The sequence below is a fragment of the Tiliqua scincoides genome, chromosome 11 (assembly GCF_035046505.1).
Source record: "Tiliqua scincoides isolate rTilSci1 chromosome 11, rTilSci1.hap2, whole genome shotgun sequence".
Classification (NCBI taxonomy): Eukaryota; Metazoa; Chordata; class Lepidosauria; order Squamata; family Scincidae; genus Tiliqua; species Tiliqua scincoides.
The window spans coordinates 2021583-2041769 of record NC_089831.1 but is presented as its reverse complement, the minus strand read 5'-3'; the positions used below and the strand labels follow the sequence as shown (position 1 = coordinate 2041769).

General features: G+C 49.7%; 1 protein-coding gene across 1 annotated transcript; it reads left to right on the top strand.

Moving 5' to 3' along the window:
* Positions 1 to 7865: 7865 nt before the first annotated feature.
* DGUOK (deoxyguanosine kinase) lies at positions 7866 to 19982 on the top strand. Its single transcript, XM_066639331.1, has 7 exons — positions 7866 to 7986; positions 9832 to 9944; positions 12405 to 12577; positions 15314 to 15461; positions 16425 to 16540; positions 18668 to 18767; positions 18985 to 19982. Exons 1-7 carry the CDS (start codon positions 7887 to 7889, stop codon positions 19048 to 19050), a joined length of 816 nt encoding a protein of 271 aa, XP_066495428.1. The 5' UTR covers positions 7866 to 7886; the 3' UTR covers positions 19051 to 19982.
* Positions 19983 to 20187: the final 205 nt, after the last annotated feature.

The window sequence follows — 20187 nt, the reverse complement described above, 5'->3', positions numbered from 1 at the left end:
CCCAAGTTCACTTTAGAGCCCCAAACACTTTAGCTTGGCCTCAAGGGGAAAATGCCACACCCTCCCCACAAAGAACAAGAGGAATTCTAATCCAGTGCTGCAGGGGTGATATGACGGGGTAGGGGAGACTTCCTTGCAAGTGAAATAGACCTTCTGTTGAACTGCCAAGGACAGCAGCAGAGCAGCCCTAGTGTCAGGGGAAGTAGGAACCTTGTGGCTCCCAGATGACATCCGCTTGTTGAGTCTGCAGTCCACAGTAAATTTGTCTTCCTTCAAGGTATTTTTATTTAATGGCATGCGAAGGTATTTTTATTTAACATGGCATGCGAATAGCCCAGCTGGATCAGGCTTAGTGGGTCCATCCAGCCTGCTTTGCACAGTGGCCCACCAGCTGCCCCAAATGGGGAAGCCCACAAGTAGGAGAGGAGAGGCAGATCCCTTCTACTGTTGCTCCCCTGCAAGTGTCCCCAAATCCAGGGATGGCGCACACACATGCCACACATAATAGCCAGCAATAGATCTCTCCCCCACCAGCTTGTCTAGTCCTTGTTTAAAGTCACCTAAACCAAGGGTCGTCTCCACACCTTGTGTCTGCAAATGTCCCAGATTAATTCTGCACTGCCCCAAATCTCCTGCCAGTTTCATGGGCTGACCCAGCCTAGTTCTAGTACTGTGAGAGAGGAATGAAAACTTCACTCTCTGCATTATGCGGCATTTTATGTCTCAATCCTGTCCCTCCTTCACCTCCTTTCATTCCAGCTCAAAAGTCCCAAATGTGGTCACCTTTCCTCATCAGGAAGGTGCCCCAGCCCTATGGTCATTTTGGCTGCCCTCTTTTGCACCTTTCCCAGCTCGACAACATCCTCTTTGAGGAATGACACCCAGACTTGAGCACAGGACTCCTTTACAGAAACATGGTGTACACCTGTCAATATCATTCTAGCCAGTTGTGAACTGATTTCACTGCTATAGCATCTCCCCCCCCCCACCCGAAAACACAGAAATTGGAATTCTGAACAGATTTGGAGGATTGCTTGCTATCTTAGTTTTTTTGTCAAACTACTGTGCAATTTGGGGTGGAGGAGGGTTTTGTTGTGAGCTGTGACCATCAACAGACTTCAGTTCATTTTAGGGTTGTGGTGTAAACGGTGCTGTCAGTGTCTGCCAGGCTGGGCACTGGGTCAGGATCCACACGTACCAGAGGCCCATCTGGCTGGGTGCCAAGTGCCATGGGGAGGAGATGAAAGATGCCACGGGGGGGGGGGGAACCTTGGTGCTGGGCTTTTCCTTAGCAATCCCATGCTGGCACTAGGTGCAAACAAACCTTCAGGCTGGATGCAGTGTCTTCCATGGGCTGCCCCTTTTAGGATCTCCACTTGGCACATGGCAGGAAAACAGTGCAGGCACCACAGACATGAAGCAGGGCATGCACTAATTGGCTAATTTCTGGGAGAAATTGCACATATCACCCCGAACAAGTGTCCAGTCAACAGAGAGTAGCAACCAATCCAGGATCTAAAGTGTATTCATGTCACACACACACACACACACACACACACACTTTCAAACATTCACATTCACTTCACTCAGTAACATTTAGTGAACACTAAAAAAAAAAGCTGCGCACCAAAAATGTGTAAATCTGCAGAAATGACAAAACTGGTTTTGAAAACATGAATGCCCTACACAGTACAGCAATTTAATGGTAGACAGGCACTGAATGAAGGGCATTCCTGCCTCTGACACACTCTTAGCCATTATAGTACGGGACTTCTTATAATAAAGAAGTGGCTTTTGAAATAAATAAAGTGGCTTCACAAAACAGTTGCTGGCAAACCTGCAAGCCATCTGAAAGTCACAGTTATTATTTCCGTTACCTGAAAGCAACAGTTGTTGGCAAACAGGCATTTGCTTCTGGGAGGGTGTCAGAAACGAGCAAAAGGGGTTCCTTCTTTTGCAGATGTAAGAACATAAAAACAGCCCCACTGGATCAGGCCATAGGCCCATCTAGTCCAGCTTATTGTATCTCACAGTGGCCCACCAAATGCCCCAGGGAGCACACCAGATATCAAGAGACCTCATCCTGGTGCCCTCCCTTGCATTGGCATTCTGACATAGCCCATTTCTAAAATCAGGAGGTTGCACATACACATCATGGCTTGTAACCTGTAATGGATTTTTCCTCCAGAAACTTGTTCAATCCCCTTTTAAAGGTGTCCAGGCCAGTCACCATCACCACATCCTGTGGCAAGGAGTTCCACAGACCAATCACACGCTGAGTAAAGAAATATTTTCTTTTGTCAGTTCTAACTCTCCCAACACTCAATTTTAGTGGTTGTCCCCTGGTTCTGGTGTTACGTGACAGTGTAAAGAGCATCTCTCTATCCACTCTGTCCATCCCCTGCATAAGTTTGTATGTCTCAATCATGTCCCCACTCAGGCATCTCTTTTCTAAGCTGAAGAGGCCCAAACGCCTTTCCTCATAAGGAAGGTGCCCCAGCCCAGTAATCATCTTAGTCACTCTCTTTTGCACCTTTTCCATTTCCACTATGTCTTTTTGACATGTGGCGACCAGAATTGGACACAATACTCCAGGTGTGGCCTTACCATCAATTTGCACAATACCATTATAATATTAGCCGTTTTGTTCTGAATACCTTTTCTAATGATCCCAAGCATAGAATTGGCCTTCTTCACTGCCGCCTCACTTTGGGTCGACACTTTCATCGACCTGTCCACCAGCACCCCAAGATCTCTCTCCTGATCTGTCACAGGCAGCTCAGAACCCATGATCAGCCTATCTGTGAAGTTTTGATTTTTTGCTCCAATGTGCATGACTTTACACTTACTTACATTGAAGCTTACTGACATGATCCCACTGCTCCGGGATCAGAGAAAAGTGGAGGAATTTGCACGAGCGCTTGAGGAAACTCTTCCAGGCCCGGTCGATGCAAACGCATCCAACAGATGGGAACATTTCAAGAATGCCGTTTACAACAACGCCTTGTCCATATTTGGCAAGAAGACCAACAAGGCGGCATACTGGTTTGAAGCCCACTCTGAGGAGCTGACACCAGTCATTGAGGAAAAGAGGAGAGCTCAAGCAGCATACAAGGCCTGTCCCAGTGAGCGCAACCTGCAGGTCCTCCGAGCTGCTCGCAGCAAAGTCCAGCAGACTGCCAGGAGTTTTGCTAACGACTACTGGCTCCAGCTCTGTTCCAAGATACAGATAGCAGCTGACACAGGCAACATCAAGGGGATGTATGATGGTATCAAGCAGGCCCTAGGTCCAACACAGAAGAAAATTGCCCCTCTGAAGTCTGCCACAGGCAAGGTCATCCAGGATCGGACGCAGCAGATGGAACGCTGGGTGCAGCACTACTCTGAGCTATATTCCAGAGAAAATGTAGTCACTGAAGAAGCGCTGAACAACATTGAGTGCCTGCCTGTGCTGGAGGAGCTTGACAGTGAACCAACCCTAGAAAGAACTTCACGTGGCTCTGGACTCCCTTGCCTTTGGCAAGGCACCTGGAAAAGACAGCATCCTTGCTGAAGTCCTAAAGTGCTGCAAAGAGATCATCGTCACTGAGCTGCATGAAATCCTCTGTCTGCTGGAGAGAAGGTGGACTACCTCAAGACATGAGGGATGCAAACATCATCACGCTGTACAAGAACAAAGGCGACAGGGGTGACTGCAATAACTACCGTGGCATCTCTCTCCTTAGCGTTGTAGGAAAGTTGTTTGCCCGAGTTGCACTAAAGAGGCTCCAGGTACTTGCAGAAAGCGTTTATCCAGAATCACAGTGCGGATTCCGAGCCAACAGGTCCACCACTGATATGGTATTCTCCCTTAGACAACTGCAGGAGAAATGCAGGGAACAGCGACAGCCACTCTTTATAGCCTTCATAGATCTCACGAAGGCCTTCAACCTGGTCAGCAGGGATGGCCTCTTCAAGATTCTCCCCAAGATTGGATGTCCACCCAGGCTCCTCAGCATCATCAGATCCTTCCACAAGGACATGAAGGGCACTGTTGTCTTTGATGGCTCCACATCAGACCCCCTTGACATCCGAAGCGGCGTGAAGCAGGGCTGTGTTCTTGCACCAACCTTGTTTGGGATTTTCTTCACTGTCCTGCTGAAGCAGGCCTTTGGAACCGCAACAGAAGGCATCTATCTCCGGACCAGATCAGACGGAAAGCTCTTCAACCTCTCCAGACTGAGAGCAAAGTCCAAAGTCCAGCTGAAATGTCTGCGTGACGTCCTCTTTGCCGACGATGCAGCTGTCACTACCCACTCTGCCAAAGATCTCCAGTAGCTCATGGATCATTTTAGCAAGGCCTGCCAAGATTTTGGACTGATGATCAGCCTGAAGAAAACACAGGTCATGGTTCAGGATGTGGACTCACCTCCCTGCATTACAATCTCTGCACATGAACTGGAGGTTGTCCATGACTTTGTGTACCTTGGCTCAACAATCTCTGACACTCTTTCTCTCGATACCGAGCTAAACAAACGCATCGGTAAAGCAGCTACCACGTTTTCCAGACTCACAAAGAGAGTCTGGTCCAACAAGAAGCTGACGGAACATACCAAGATCCAGGTCTACAGAGCTTGCGTCCTGAGTACACTTCTGTACTGCAGCGAGTCATGGACTCTTCACTCACAACAGGAGAGGAAACTGAACGCTTTCCACATGCGCTGCCTCCGACGCATTCTCTGCATCACCTGGCAGGACAAAGTTCCAAACAACACAGTCCTGGAACGTGCTGGAATCCCTAGCATGTAGGCACTGCTGAAACAGAGACGCCTGCATTGGCTCGGTCATGTCGTGAGAATGGATGATGGCCGGATCCCAAAGGATCTCCTCTATGGAGAACTCGTGCAAGGAAAGCGCCCTACAGGTAGACCACAGCTGCGATACAAGGACATACAAGGAAAGGATACAAGGAAAGGATGCGGGAGAACCCGTGGACATTATATATCTGGACTTTCAGAAGGCGTTTGACACGGTCCCTCACCAAAGGCTACTGAAAAAACTCCACAGTCAGGGAATTAGAGGACAGGTCCTCTCGTGGATTGAGAACTGGTTGGAGGCCAGGAAGCAGAGAGTGGGTGTCAATGGGCAATTTTCACAATGGAGAGAGGTGAAAAGCGGTGTGCCCCAAGGATCTGTCCTGGGACCGGTGCTTTTCAACCTCTTCATAAATGACCTGGAGACAGGGTTGAGCAGTGAAGTGGCTAAGTTTGCAGACGACACCAAACTTTTCCGAGTGGTAAAGACCAGAAGTGATTGTGAGGAGCTCCAGAAGGATCTCTCCAGACTGGCAGAATGGGCAGCAAAATGGCAGATGCGCTTCAATGTCAGTAAGTGTAAAGTCATGCACATTGGGGCAAAAAATCAAAACTTTAGATATAGGCTGATGGGGTCTGAGCTGTCTGTGACAGATCAGGAGAGAGATCTTGGGGTGGTGGTGGACAGGTCGATGAAAGTGTCGACCCAATGTGCGGCGGCAGTGAAGAAGGCCAATTCTATGCTTGGGATCATTAGGAAGGGTATTGAGAACAAAACGGTTAGTATTATAATGCCGTTGTACAAATCGATGGTAAGGCCACACCTGGAGTATTGTGTCCAGTTCTGGTCGCCGCATCTCAAAAAAGACATAGTGCAAAAGAGGTGCAAAAGAGAGCGACTAAGATGATTACGGGGCTGGGGCACCTTCCTTATGAGGAAAGGCTACGGCGTTTGGGCCTCTTCAGCCCAGAAAAGAGACGCTTGAGGGGGGACATGATTGAGACATACAAAATTATGCAGGGGATGGACAGAGTGGATAGGGAGATGCTCTTTACACTCTCACATAATACCAGAACCAGGGGACATCCACTAAAATTGAGTGTTGGGCGGGTTAGGACAGACAAAAGAAAATATTTCTTTACTCAGCGCGTGGTCGGTCTGTGGAACTCCTTGCCACAGGATGTGGTGCTGGCGTCTAGCCTAGACGCCTTTAAAAGGGGATTGGACGAGTTTCTGGAGGAAAAATCCATTATGGGGTACAAGCCATGATGTGTATGCGCAACCTCCTGATTTTAGGAATGGGTTAAGTCAGAATGCCAGATGTAGGGGAGAGCACCAGGATGAGGTCTCTTGTTATCTGGTGTGCTCCCTGGGGCATTTGGTGGGCCGCTGTGAGATACAGGAAGCTGGACTAGATGGGCCTATGGCCTGATCCAGTGGGGCTGTTCTTATGTTCTTATGTTCTTATGACATCTGCAAGAGGGATCTGAAGGCCTTAGGAGTGGACCTCAACAAGTGGGAAACCCTGGCCTCTGAGCGGCCTGCTTGGAGGCAGGCTGTGCAGCATGGCCTTTCCCAGTTTGAAGAGACACTTGGCCAACAATCTGAGGCTAAGAGGCAAAGAAGGAAGGCCCATAGCCAGGGAGACAGACCAGGGACAGACTGCACTTGCTCCTGTTGTGGAAGGGATTGTCACTCCCGAATTGGCCTTTTCAGTCACACTAGACGATGTTCCAAAACCACCTTTCAGAGCGCGATACCATAGTCTCTCGAGACTGAAGGTTGCCAACAATAGACTGACATGTAGATCTGCAGATATCCTTAGAAAGTCTTCTAAGAAGCCCAATCCTATCCAGCTTTCTGGTGCCAATCCAGCTCCGAGGTAAGGAAACAAACCTCAAGGAGGTCTCTGTGATTGCCTCCCCCAAACAGGATACAGTGGCATGCGGTGGCCCTGGTGGCATGACTGTATCAGTGCTGGAGAGTTGTAATGTATAGTATTGGGCTCTGTGGCTGCAGTCCTTTGCACACTTTCCTGGAAGTGAGCCCCACTGAACATGGAGTAGATATGCAAAGGCTTGTGTGGTGATTCTCTTACACTATTATTTCATTATGGTTATTATCTTCTAGCTGCTCAGAGCTCACTGAAAGGTGGACAAAATGGGGACAGAACATTTGGGATTATGATGGTCCTGCCTGATCTTAGGGGCTTGATCTTAGGGGCAGAGCAGCAGAGGGACCCTTCAGCAGGCCTAGATTCGCATGTCTCTGGTCATTTCAGTTAACCTAATCTATAGTAGAAGTCCCATTACATTCAATGAGTGCCTATGCAGGTGAAAGTCCCATCACGTTCAATGCATGCCTACTCAGAAATAAGTCCCATCATGCTCAATGGGGCATACTCCAAAGAAAATGTGTGCAAGATCACAGCCTTGCTTACTGCTGGAATGCACTGTGAGAATGCAAAGTCTATTCAGAAGTAAGTTCCAACCTACTTAATAGGGAGTCTTATTCACAAGCAAGCCTGCACTAGGACTGCAGCTTTACACACCCACAGCACAAGCCTGTGCATGTCTATATGGTAATAACAGCCCAATCCTATGCATGACTACTCAGAAGTCAGTCCCATTTGAGTCAATGGGGCTTGCTGCCAGGGAAGTGTGGACAGGATTGGGCTGTCTCTCCCATTGCATTCAGTGGGACTTAGCACCCAATCCTCTGCATGTTTACTTAGAAGTCTCATGAGGCTTACTCCTGGGTAGGTGTGTTTAGGATTGCAGCCTTAGAGCTCAATCCTAGCATGACTACTCAGAAGGAAGCTCCATTATAGTCAATGGGGCTTACTCCCGGGTAAGTGTGACTAGGACTGCAGCCTTAATCCCTTTTCAAAACCGTCCTTCTGGCACTCGCCTTTGCTACACGCGCCTCCCGCTCCGCGGATAAGCGCAACAGGCGGGCGTCGCCTGACTGCCGGAGCTGAACGCTGACCTTGCGAGAACTGCAGCTCTTGGGACGCTCCGGAAGGCAGGAGCGGCTTCGGCTTGCCGGGCCCGCGCGTGCGCAGTGGCGTGCCCGGGTCGGGTGCTTGCTGGATGCTGGCTGGCGCAGCCTCTGCAGCCGGGCGCTGGATGGCCGCAGCGCGGGGCTGGGTGGCAGAGGCCGGCAGGAGGCTCTCCATCGAGGGCAACATCGGTAATGGGGGGGAGGCTTTGGCGCTCAGGCTGCTTTCCTCTGGGCATGTGCAGAATGCATTCCCCCTCCAGGGATGGGAAGGGAGGCGCTTGCATCCCTTTGACTGCTGCAGGACCGGTCCTGCCGCAATGGAAGGTGATGCGGTGGCGTAACCAGAGGGGGGCAAAGCACTCAGTTCTGCGGGTGCCTGAACGTGCTTTGCAGGCGGCCCTTCCGCAGCCCCCTTCGGAGCCAGGCCCTGAGCTCTGCTTTGCTCCCACCGCCTGGAATGGAAGGGGCCGCTTGCATGTCCTATTGAGGCGCCTGCAAAAATTAGTGCTCTGCCCCCCCAGCTACGCCACTGAAGCGATGCATTTGCGTCTCTGATCGATGGGGGACTCCGACTGGGAAACAGCAGTGCGGTGGCGTAGCTGGAGGGGGCTCCGTTTTGCCCTCCACTGGGAATAGCTCCGAAAGGAGGGGCCGCTTGCCCACCGGGCTGCTCCGCCCCCCTCCAGCTACACCACTGCAGCAGCACGTTGCACATAGAACAAATGCTTGTATAAGGACTTGCCTTCTGCTCCATCGCACTCTCACCCTGCCTTGTCTGCACACAGCCTGGCAGCTGCTGCACAGGGACTCAGGCAGAGGTGCACCTTTCCCAGCTGTGCCTTCAGGAAGTGACCCTGGCCCTGGGACCTTCTGTGTGCTCTGAGCCACAGACTCTCCACCCTTCCCTTATCCCTTGCAACACAAAGCCAGTTTGAATTTAAAGCCCTCTTACATCCTGTCTGGAGGACGCTCAGGCTCGGACTTTGGTGTCCAGAGCTTGCAAACTGCAAAGTTGTGGATGAGAATGGATGAATACTCAGTGGTTGCATGCTAACCGGAAGCGAATGGGGACAGCAGCTCGATAAGGTGGACTGGTATTGTGGTGCCCGTTTGGGGGGGGGGTGGACTGGGGGGCCTGAGTGACTTGCTGGGCTCATTTGAACCTTCTGGTGGGCCACTGTGAGATACAGGAAGCTGGACTAGGTGGGCGTTTGGCCTGATCCAGCAGTGCTCTTCTTATGTTATTATGTTAAAAGCACAGCTTGCAACATCTTGCAACATATTCTCTGGTGGTTAAGAAATTGGTAACAATTAACATTGTTTACAGACACCTGTAAGAAAATAGTCATCGATTTGAGTGCCTTCAGTGAATACCCAAGTCACCACTGAATCCAGCATCATTAATGTTGGAATTAATCCTGGAAGAGCCAGGTTCAAATCCCTGCCCAGCCACAAAGCTTCCTGGGTGACCTTGGGCCAGTCATTCTCTGTCAGCCTCACCTACCTCGCAGGGTTGTTGTGAAGACAAGGAGGGGAGGAACCATGTACACCATCCTGAGGCCTTTGGAGGAAGCATGGCATAAAAATGTTGGAAAATAAATAAAATAATGCTATAGCTATAGCAATGACTTTATCAGCCTTAGGGATGGACCTCAACAAGTGGGAAACCCTGGCCTCTGAGCGGCCCGCTTGGAGGCAGGCTGTGCAGCATGGCCTTTCCCAGTTTGAAGAGACACTTTGCCAACAGTCTGAGGCTAAGAGGCAAAGAAGGAAGGCCCATAGCCAGGGAGACAGACCAGGGACAGACTGCACTTGCTCCCGGTGTGGAAGGGATTGTCACTCCCGGATTGGCCTTTTCAGCCACACTAGACGCTGTGCCAGAACCACCTTTCAGAGCGCGATACCATAGTCTTTCGAGACTGAAGGTTGCCAATACAAATATCAGCTTGCTCCAGCTCCTGCTGTATTTTGAAAACACCCCTTCCAAGAACAGGACTGCTGGCTAACGTGTGCTTGTGTTTTTTTGTTTCCCAGCAGTGGGAAAGTCCACATTTGTGAGGCTGCTCAAAAAGGCCTTCCCAGAATGGCACATGTCCCCTGAGCCAGTCTCCAAATGGCAGATGGTCCAGACTGCCAGCTCCCGTCAGGTAAGCAGTTCAGGTGCAACACTTCCCCAAGTTTTTAAGCAACTGTAATGTTCTGAGCCACATCTTGTATTCACTCGACTGCAGTTGATGGGATTGCAAGCTCATGAGCTTCATAGAATGTTTCTTTCCTGCTTGTGCATGAATTCTGAGCTGCTTCAAAGCTTGCTGCCCAAATAACACAAGAGCTCTGATGTAAGAGATCCCAGCCGTTTGGGACCTTGTGCGATTTGCTTTAGTGTTGAAAGAGCAACCTGCCCCCCTTCCCCTAACCGAACTAAAAGTGAGACAGTATATGGATTTAGTGCTAGATAAACATCCTGGAGTAGCAGGCTTGGAGCTGGCTCTCATGGCAAGGTTGCAGTTATCTGTCCACCTAGCTGCATGTATTTATGCAAGGTGTGTTTTCATTGACACCTTGCTGTGTCTTGAGTCTGATGGCCAATTGTGTATGTTCTGTGAGACACCAAATCTGGAACTGTTTAGTGTATGTGTGCAAGAACCTTAATTCAGCTGCCAAAGGACTTGGAAACTATGGGAGTTTAAAAAGGCAATCATTTTCGCCTTTTTGTCATCTTATCTTCTTGTTTCTAGTTCTCAAACATTTATTTCCATACTGAGAACAAGTTCTCTTCTCACTTTCAAATGGGTATTTGCAACCATAAATACCAAGAAAAAGATACATCTAAAAAATGAAGACTGGAGTTAGGCAGGTTCCAGCCTGACTCTGTGTGCCAAAAAGCATACAGTTGTGTGTTGGCACTCCCCCAGTCTGCAGCAATATGTTTCCATCTTGTCCTGATCACAGCTAAAGCTGCTATTTTTATCTCACCACTGACGTACATCACGTACTATGTACGTGACGCTTGATAGTGTGAACAAAAAAGGCAGATCGCTGCTTTTTGTAGTCTTAGTTTTGAGGTGGGGCTGAGGATGCAGATCCGTGGATGGGCAAAAAGCTTCTTGGGAAAGGTGGGTGCCTTTTGAGGAGGGAATTACACCATGAAAGTGTGCAGGTAGACAGCCTCAGGTAAAGGGTTGATAGTGGACAGAGTCATTTAGGCTGTTTTCCTACCATGGTGCCATCAGCTGCAGGATTTAGCAGTTTTCTAGCAGGCTTGTGCTCCTTTCTGACTGCCATTACAGGTGCCCCCCGTATCCGCGGATCCAGTAATAATAATAATAAATAATAATAAACTTTATTTGTATCCCGCCCTTCTCCCTAAAAGGGACCCAGGGCGGCTCACAACATATAGAAACAGTTTTAAAAGCATAATTTAACAAGATAAAAACATATTAAAAACATATTAATAGAGGCCATAAAAACAGTAGTCAGAATAAAGTCAGAATAAAAAAGAGCATAAAACAGCAAGTCATAGAGGAATCCAGCCTGTAAACAGAAACTAAAAGATGTATAAAAAAGTTAAGAAGGCCATGGAATCAGAAGACTTGTTTAAAGAACAGGGTCTTCAGGCCTCGCCGAAAAAACTCAAGAGAGGGAGCCATTCTCAAGTCAAGGGGAAGGGAGTTCCACAACGTTGGTGCCACTACTGAGAAGGCCCTATTTCTTGCCGCCGCCCCACGAACCTCCTTGGGCGGCGGCACTTGTAAAAAGGCCTTCTCTGATGACCTGAGAGGACGAGCCGGATTGTACAGGAGTAGGCGATCTCTGAGATACCCTGGCCCAGAGCAGTATAGGGCTTTAAGCACCTTGAATTGGGGCCGGAAACGAACGGGCAGCCAGTGTAGTCCCCGGAGAAGCGGACCAACCGAGTCAAACCGCCTAGCTCCAATGACCACACGGGCCGCCGCATTCTGCACTAATTGCAGTTTCCGAACCGTCTTCAGGGGCAGCCCCACATAAAGCGCACATGGAAATCAGTATCCATGATTTCAGGTATCTGGGGTTCTCCGCGGTTCCCCCTGTACCCCTCCACCCAGCCTATTAGCTTCTGTTTCCTTCTCTAACAATCAGACATGTTGTTAAACTTGTTCCTGTTTTCTGTTAATGTTCTGACTGTGTCTCCTTAGCGTGCAGGCTGCCTGCCTGCCTGTCACTTTGCTGTTCTTTTGTCTGTAAAAGGAAGAAACATGCCTGATTGCCATAGAAGTAAAGGGCATGGGGGTGCATGGATCATAGTACTCACAGGGTCTCCTTTTATCCACGGTTTCTGTATCTGCGGAGGGGGGGGCTGGAATGGATCCCCTGCAGATATGTGGGATGCCTGTATTTTGTTAGATGTCACTTGAGAGAAAAAGAGATCAGAAGGGCTTGTTCTGCTTTTAGGTCGACTCCGAAACCATTAACTGGAAGGAGGCAGGGAGAAGAGCGCAGTATCATGACCTCAGCCTGGCTGAAGCCCACAGACCTGCAGCCCTGCTAGTGCTGCTGCCCCATAGCCCCCCAGAACCATGCTGTGCTCTCCCTCCCAACATACTCTAAATGTTCTTGTTCCCCACCAGGCTCAGGGCTTCGGGAACCTGCTCCAGATGGTCTACGAGGAGCCCTCTCGGTGGTCCTACACCTTCCAGACCTATTCGTGTCTGAGTCGGCTCAAGGCACAGCTTCAGCCTCCTCCGACAAAGCCCCAGCAGGAAGCAGTGCAGATCTTTGAGCGCTCTGTCTACAGTGATAGGTGGGGTGCTGGAACTTGGCTCAGGGTCTGGCTTGGTGGGAGGAGAGCGGGGTGCAGAGGTGCATGAGAAATGTGGAGATGTTCTCCCTGTTAAAGCAGCTATTTTCAACCAGTGTGCCGTGGCACATTGGTGTGCCGTGCATGATCCACAGACGTTTGGGGGAGGCTAATTTATTTGTAGAGCCATTGGTGGGTGCATTGACAAGTGCAGTGTGCCTTGTCAATTATAAAAAATCTGATGATGTGCCTTGGCAATTTTAGCACCTTGTCAATGTGCTGTGAGCTGAAAAATGTTGAAAATCATTGCTTTAAAGACTGCACAGTCCTTTTCAAAGTGTTTGCCTTTCACCTCTGATGCGCTATCTCTGGGTGCAGAGGGCTCTGCAACTTCTCTTCTTGTCCTCCCTGCGTGTGGTGCTGTTATCGCTTTCCACTTCTGGCAAAGGAGCCTCAAAGGCAGGCGGCCCCATCGCAGTCGACACTGTGCCACTCCTCTTGTTAAGGCTTCTTCAGAGGGCCGCAGCAAGCGAGGGCAAGTTTTCAGGCACCCCCCCACCTCCTCCATCACAGCTGGCCCTGCCTGTCCCGGTGACCCCTTGGTTTCTTTGTGCCAAACGCCAGAGACATGCTACAAATCTTTCATAGACGCCCCACTGCTGTGGTCCCTCTAGGCCAGGGGTGTCCAAAGTTTTTGGCAGGAGGGCCACATCATCTCTCTGACACTGTGTAGGGGGCGGGGGGGGGGAGAATTAATTTACATTTAAAATTTGAATATATTTACATAAGTATACATAAATGAATATATTAAAGATGAACTTATATGAATGAATGAAGGTGTTGCAATAGCTCAAGGCCTTTAAAAGGCCTTGCACAAAGCAAGGCTGGCCTTTCTTTTGCTGCTGCTACTGCATCACAGATGTGAAATAGCAAGCTGTGGAGGAAGCCCTCATCCCACAGCTCACACGAAAGGTCAAACAGTCGCCCTCTGAGAGTCGCCCTCAGTCGCAACTGAGAGCAGTTGCATCGGGCCAGTGCGGGCTCCAACAAATCTCTGGAGGGCCAGAGGCTCATTGGAGACTGGGGGCTCCCTGAGGGCCACATTGAGAGACCTCGAGGGCTGCATGTGGCTGCAGGGCCGGGGTTTGGGCACCCCTGCTCTAGGCAATTGGAACATTGAGGCTGCCAATTAGATATGTGAAATATTCAATGCTGTGCAAGGCTAATTGGGGAAAGAGGCTACATTCAAGACCTGCATGCAGATGGCTTCTGTGACAGCCTTCTGCAACTCAATGGCCTCATTCCTAAGGGCAGCGACTGGCTACAGATCTAGGGAAGCTGCCCGAATCAGACCCTTGGCCCACGTAATGCAGCATTGTCAGCACTGACTGGCAATGGCTATCTGAGTTTCAGGCAGGGGTCGTTTCTCAATCCTACCTGGAGAAGCTGCTGATTCTTGAGCCTGGGACTCTCTGCAGGCAAGCCAGGGGCTCTCTCACCCCTGGGTAGTGGTCATGCTGTGCTCCCCGGCGAACTCTGAGAGAATCCTGTGCCCTGGAGAACTCTGCAAAAGGGTGTGCAGTTTCCTAGCCATTTTCAGTGTTGCTTTTCTCATGGGACTCTGACCTCTATGGTCTTCTAAATAGCCGCCTTCTCTTGTGATGCCACTTCCTGGAGACTCATGTGGGTTCTGCGGCTCTGAGTTCGGGTTCTGTCTGTCGTAGTGAATTATCTGTCTTTCTTCCTCTGCCGGCTCAAGAAGAGGAACAGGCAGTTCATGACTACAGTTGCCCTAGAAACAGAGCCACAGAACCCAGAAGAGATTTTCAGCTGTTTTCAGCTGCTGTGCTTCAAAACTCCTGTGGCACGTCTGAGGACCTTTTGTGGCATGGCAATATGCTGCTGCACACCAGTTGGAAATACTGCAAGAAACTTATCAGTTGTGAGAGGGCCAAATGCTGGTTGAGGGAAGGATCGGCAGTGCCATATAAGCTGCCTCAAAAGACAACTTTGGGAGAGAATGGGGCTTAACCAGTAGATTCTTAAGGTGATGGTCTGCTGTCAATCTCCTCAAAGGGTTATGATTCCCAGTTGATGAACAATAATGTTAAATAGGGAAAAAATGAAAGTGCTTTAGACATGACATTAAAAGATGACTTTAATGGCCAGAGGAAGCCAATTTTGGACTGGTCTTGGGAGTCATGATATTGCTTGTGAGCTGAATCAGTACCAGGTGGTGCTCTGAGATGCAGGGACTTGATTGGGTACTTCCATGAGGATCCTCCAGACCTTGGTTTAAAGGAATTAATCATCTTGGGCAGGACATGCAATCTCATTAAGAAACTGGAGATAATCAAGACTGGCTATATTGTGTGCAAGAGAAGCCCTGGGGTGAGGCGCTGTTGCCCCTCTCCCCACCCCTCTCCTCAGCCTGTGTCTGCTATCATGGCTCTGTTTTTGCTTTCACACGAGCAGAGGACGCCCCCCCCCCCGAGTGAGGCTCTTGCTCCATCTGCGCAGATTGGCAGCAGCTTTCCAGGGTCCTAGGCAGAGAGGGGTCTTTCTCAGCCCTCCTGGAGAGGCTACCAGGGATGCCACCTGAGGCCTTCTGCCTGCGAGGCAGGGGCTGTGCCATTGGCTTCAGCCCTGTCCCCAGCCCATGGGCCCCTCTTTCTCCTACTCTCAGGGTGTCGCTTCACGGAGGGCTCATCGGATGGCTATTCTCTCCCTTCTTCCCAGGTACGTCTTTGCCAAAAACCTCTTTGAGATTGGCCACCTGGCAGAGATTGAGTGGGCCATTTACCAGGACTGGCACAGCTTCCTCCTGCAGGCCTTTGGGGACCAGCTGGCCCTCCACGGCTTCCTCTATCTCCGGGCGCCTCCTGAGGTAACTGTGAAAGTGCAGCTAGGAGTTTGCCTGGGCATTTATCAGCTCAATCTCAAGTTGACATTTTTTCCCTGGAGAGGGGCAATAAACGCATCACTTTGCTGCTCCTCAGACGTGTAAGAAAAAGCATTTCCCCAGATTTCCTCTCATGAGCTTCCACCCACTTTGTGTCATTCTCCCTTCACTTGATGCCACCTCTAGACTGCTCCCATTCTGGACCTAATAACCTTTTTCTGCCCTCTTCCTGTCTCCAACTTTTTTCTTTAGCTCCCTCTAATCTTGTCTGCTGTGCATCTATGATATCTCTGGTTCAGATGCATATTTGTGGAGAAGAATGATGTACATGAATGATGAATGATGTCCTCTTTATCAGTGGATTTGGAACCCACATCTGCAGGACCCACAGAGGACCCCGGGGACCAGAAGCATCTTCTGGTCTCATCTGGGAGGCTTTCTGAGGCCCAGGGAGGCTGCACATGGCTTCTGTGGGCCTCAGAACACCTCCAGACCTGACCAGCAGATGCTTCTGGTCACACCCAGAGGTCCTATTGGGCCCCACCCACCAATTCCATTATCTGCAGTTTCGATATTCCCCGCAGATAAAGAGATTCAACCTATACTCTTAAGATCACACTTATGCTCCTATTGAGACCATAGAGCTAAGAAAAAACCAAGAGTGAGGCACTGAAGTGGAGTTCCAGGACCAAACTGAAAAAAACACATGGAATGACAGGACCATGACACAGGCAGGGTGGTCGCTCTTCCCCAGAATCTCCCATGAGAAATGTCCCACCTCTTTGAGAGAGTACTGCTCTTTCTTCTATGCCTGAAAGGAGACCCTTTCCGGTATGAGAGTGAAGTCTGCCCTGTATTCTCTGGAAAAGTGGGGAATGCTGGTTAAAGAGATGTTGCGACTGTCGTGCACTTGCGCTGATTGGCAGTAGCCCCTCTCTTCCTTTTCAGATCTGCCTGGAGAGGTTGCACCAAAGAGGGAGGCCAGAAGAGAAGGAAATCCAGCTCCGCTACCTGGAGCAGCTGCACACTCAGCACGAAGACTGGCTCCTGAAGAAGAGCACAGAGTGAGTTGTGGGTCAGCTGGCTTCCCCAGGAAAGCTGTGCAGACCTGACTTGGCTGGCTGCAGCCACTGTCACTAGAGGGACCCCCACCTCCTCCGCACTGCTTATGAAGCAACCTCATGCTGAGTCTGAGCCTTGCTCCATCTGCTCCAGTATTTCTCAAATTGTGGGTCACAACCCAATGCTCCCTGCCACTCTGAAAAGCCTTGTTGGGGGCCTCTGGAGGCTGCTTCTGGGTGACACCGGACCTGCAGTCACTTGATAGGGCTCAGAGTGCCTTAAAAAAGTGATTTCCAGTGGCTTCCAGTCCACAATTTCCATTGTACTTCTGGGTTGCTTTCACAGGCATTCTGAGGTCCACAGAGGTCAATGGAGTGGCTTGTGGGTCTGACTTGACCCAGAAGTGGCCTCCAGAATATGGAGGCATGGCAGGGAGCATCAGGTCATGACCCACCACAGGCAATGAGGTGGGTCGCAGTGCTAGAAAGTTTGGGAACCGCTGATCTACCCCATTATTTTCTGTTCTGACCTGCATTCCACTGACCTTGCCTTCACTGTCTGGCAATTTGTTCTCTCTGCAGCTGTTCTGTGAAATTCCACTTAACGGGGGGCATCGCCCTCGGACACTCTGCAGGCAAAGCAGGTGCTCTGCTCCTGCACCTTAGCCCCTTCCCCCTGGTCACCAGGGCCCTGTGCATTCATTTCCAACTCTGGTGTTTCACTGCTAATTCTTCTTGGATGATTTTTGTGCAGCCACGTGGGGGGGGGGTCTGGCCCTCGCCCTGCTTGATTCATAGGGCAGGTCCTGCCTCTCGCTGTCGTGTTTCTGCTCTCGCCGGAGCACATGCACAACTTTAGGAAGTGACTGTGGCTTGAAATACTGCCATCTTCAAGGCATTGCTGGGCTTCGTACTGTGCCAGACCTAAATTGGTAGGTGGGCCACAAAACAAGGTCTTTCTGCCCCCTGCATGTCCAGCATCCTGAACAAGAGGGCAGCCAGCCACCCTTAATAGGCTCTGGATTTTGCCTTGATGAAGGCACCTCTGTTTGCACCAGATCCGTGTATGTTGTCACTCAGCACTACTCAGATGGCACAAAGAGAAGTGCGACTATGTCCTTAAGCAACAGAAGCCCAGTGGGATGGGAAGGTGTGGCCACTCTGCAGTCCTGAATCCTGACACTGGTTTCGGGTTGCTTGTGTCGTTTTCACTTTTAAAAATGTATCTCTGTAATTATGATGAGAATCTTGCATTATTGACATGCAATGCCTGAGAGTCGCAACATCCTTTCTCTTACCGAATTCTGCATGAAACTTTATCTGCAGAGTATGGTGTACTAATATACCCCAATGCTTATTTATCTTGTCAGCCTGATGCAAAAACTGAGACTGAGAAGTGCCTTGTCCCAGGTGAACTAATGAGTTTGTAGCTGAGCTGGCATCATCAGCCTGGCCATCCAGAGGTGTTGGTTTGGGACCCAAAGGTCATCATCTTTTTTCTCTTGGCACTCCATGACAAGCAAGCCCCTCTGTGGGGTAATCGGATCCTGCCTTTCTTTTCCCTAAGATGGCAATTTTCAACTGGTGTGCTGCATAAGGCCACAGGTGTGCCACGGGAGAGTGGAGCACACTAGTTGAAAACCGCTGAAAAACTCTTCTGGGTTCTGCAGCTCGGTTTCCAGTGCAACTGTCTATAGTAATGCATTGTCAGTCCATCTTCTTCCACCATCCCTGCGGGATGGGAGGGCAGAACAGACAATGCATTACTACAGACAGTTGCCCTGGAAACAGAGCTGCAGAACCTGGAAGAGTGTCCCAGAAGTGGGAAGCAACATCACAAGTGGCAAAGACCATAGAGAAGACCATAGAGGTCAGTGTGCCTTGAGAAGAAAAATGAAAATCGCTGCCCTAAGAGTTCTACTCCATAATAGAACTGTGCGATCAACATACATTCCTTCATTTTGCGCCATCCTTTTGTATGTTGCGCCATCAACATTTTGTATGTTGATCCCTGTGCGATCAACATACATTCCCTCATTTTGACCATCCTTCTTGCTGGCTCCATGTGCAAACCTTGCGTTGGAAAGATGCTCTGGATTTTCACTTGCTGCTTTTTTTTTGCTCTCACAGGATCCACTTTGAAAACATAAAAAATGCTCCTGTCTTGACACTGGATGTTACCAATGACTTTGAGAATAGCCCAAGTGAGCAAGGGAAGCTTGTGAGCCAGGTAAGAGAATCCCAGCTGGGCTGTTTTCTTATAGGTTCTGTGTAAAATGGAAGTTTTTGAAGTCTTACATCAAATTAAGGTTGCCCCACTAAACTATGAAGTTTTGCAAACTATGAACCCTTTTGCACCCCTTCCTCCCTAGAGAGAACTGAGCAACAACTGCTCAGCCAAAGGGACCTGGATATTTTTTACAGAGTGTTTTCCTTTTTCCTCGCAGGTGAACACTTTTGTAAAAGCCTTCTTGGCTGGGGCTCAGCATTCTGCCTCCACCGCCACCTCCTAGTTTGGGATCTTGCTTGGTGAGCAGCTGGTTGCCAAAACATGGAAACAGGTTCACCTCCCTCCATCCTAGGAAGTCAAAGCCACTGAGGGTGAAGCATTCAAGAATGTCCAAGATGTTCTGAGGACATCGGGCTCAATCATCTCCATGCAATACTGACCACCAAAAGCTCCCAGTACTGACAGGTTCCAAACCCTTCCTGCTGGGTCAGGGCCAGCTGTAGGGGGTCAAGACCCAGGAGGGGAAGGGAGGGTGCTGGGGTGCACCTTCATGTGGGCCAGGTCAGGGACAACACAGCAACTTCCTCCAGGGACCATCCAAGGCATCCAGAACATTCCCAGTGTGCAAAATGTTGCCGAATCAGTGAAGACTCTGTGCTGTGGCTCTGCACTAATATAGGTGGCCAGTAGAGATGTAAATAATAGTTGAGAAGGAGCTTGGTACACATGGCACTTTCAGGGGCTTTTGCCCCCTTCCCCATTGTTCTCCTCCAGCACCCACCTCTGTGAGGTATACGGGCTCCTGCGTGACAATGTTGAGTGCATTTTGTATCTGGTTTAGTCAGGCACTTGATTGAATGACACAGATTATGAACTATACCCTGAAATCATAATAGGTTTGGAATGTAGATGTCAGAATTCTGTTTCTGGAGCTCTCTGGACTAACTCCTCCCTTCATCTGGGCTCTGGTTTATTTAGCAACACCATAATCTGTTGTAGCATCCTTGCGTCTGTGGGTAAATAAAGGATGAGTGCAATGTGATACCTGGGTCTTACATCCATGTAAATGCACTTAGGACTGGGCCCTAAATGTGTGACCTCTGGTACTGTGCAGGTATATAGCAGAACTTCTGATTCATCTATAGTGGTTCTAGCAAAACTTGGGTCTGGATGTATAATAAACAGGAGGGCTCCATTTCCTCCTTTCTGTCGCAAGTATAGTGTGTTCTTGCTGACCTGCCCTTAAAATGTGTCTGTATAGCAGCAATTTTCAATGTTTTCCTTCTCACAGCACACTGACCTCTACGGTCTTTATGGTCTTCACCTCTTGTGATGTCACTACTGGCTTCTGGGACACTCTTCTCAGTTCTGTGGCTCTGTTTGTGGGGCAACTGCCTATAGTGATGAATTCTCTGTCCAT

Bases quoted from the DNA above. Each gene is read 5' to 3' on its own strand.
- DGUOK (XM_066639331.1), top strand. From the start codon at position 7,887: ATGCTGGCTGGCGCAGCCTCTGCAGCCGGGCGCTGGATGGCCGCAGCG. The intron at 7,987-9,831 runs GTAATGGGGGGG...TTTGTTTCCCAG, and splicing joins CTCCATCGAGGGCAACATCG to CAGTGGGAAAGTCCACATTT. The intron at 15,462-16,424 runs GTAACTGTGAAA...CTTCCTTTTCAG, and splicing joins ATCTCCGGGCGCCTCCTGAG to ATCTGCCTGGAGAGGTTGCA.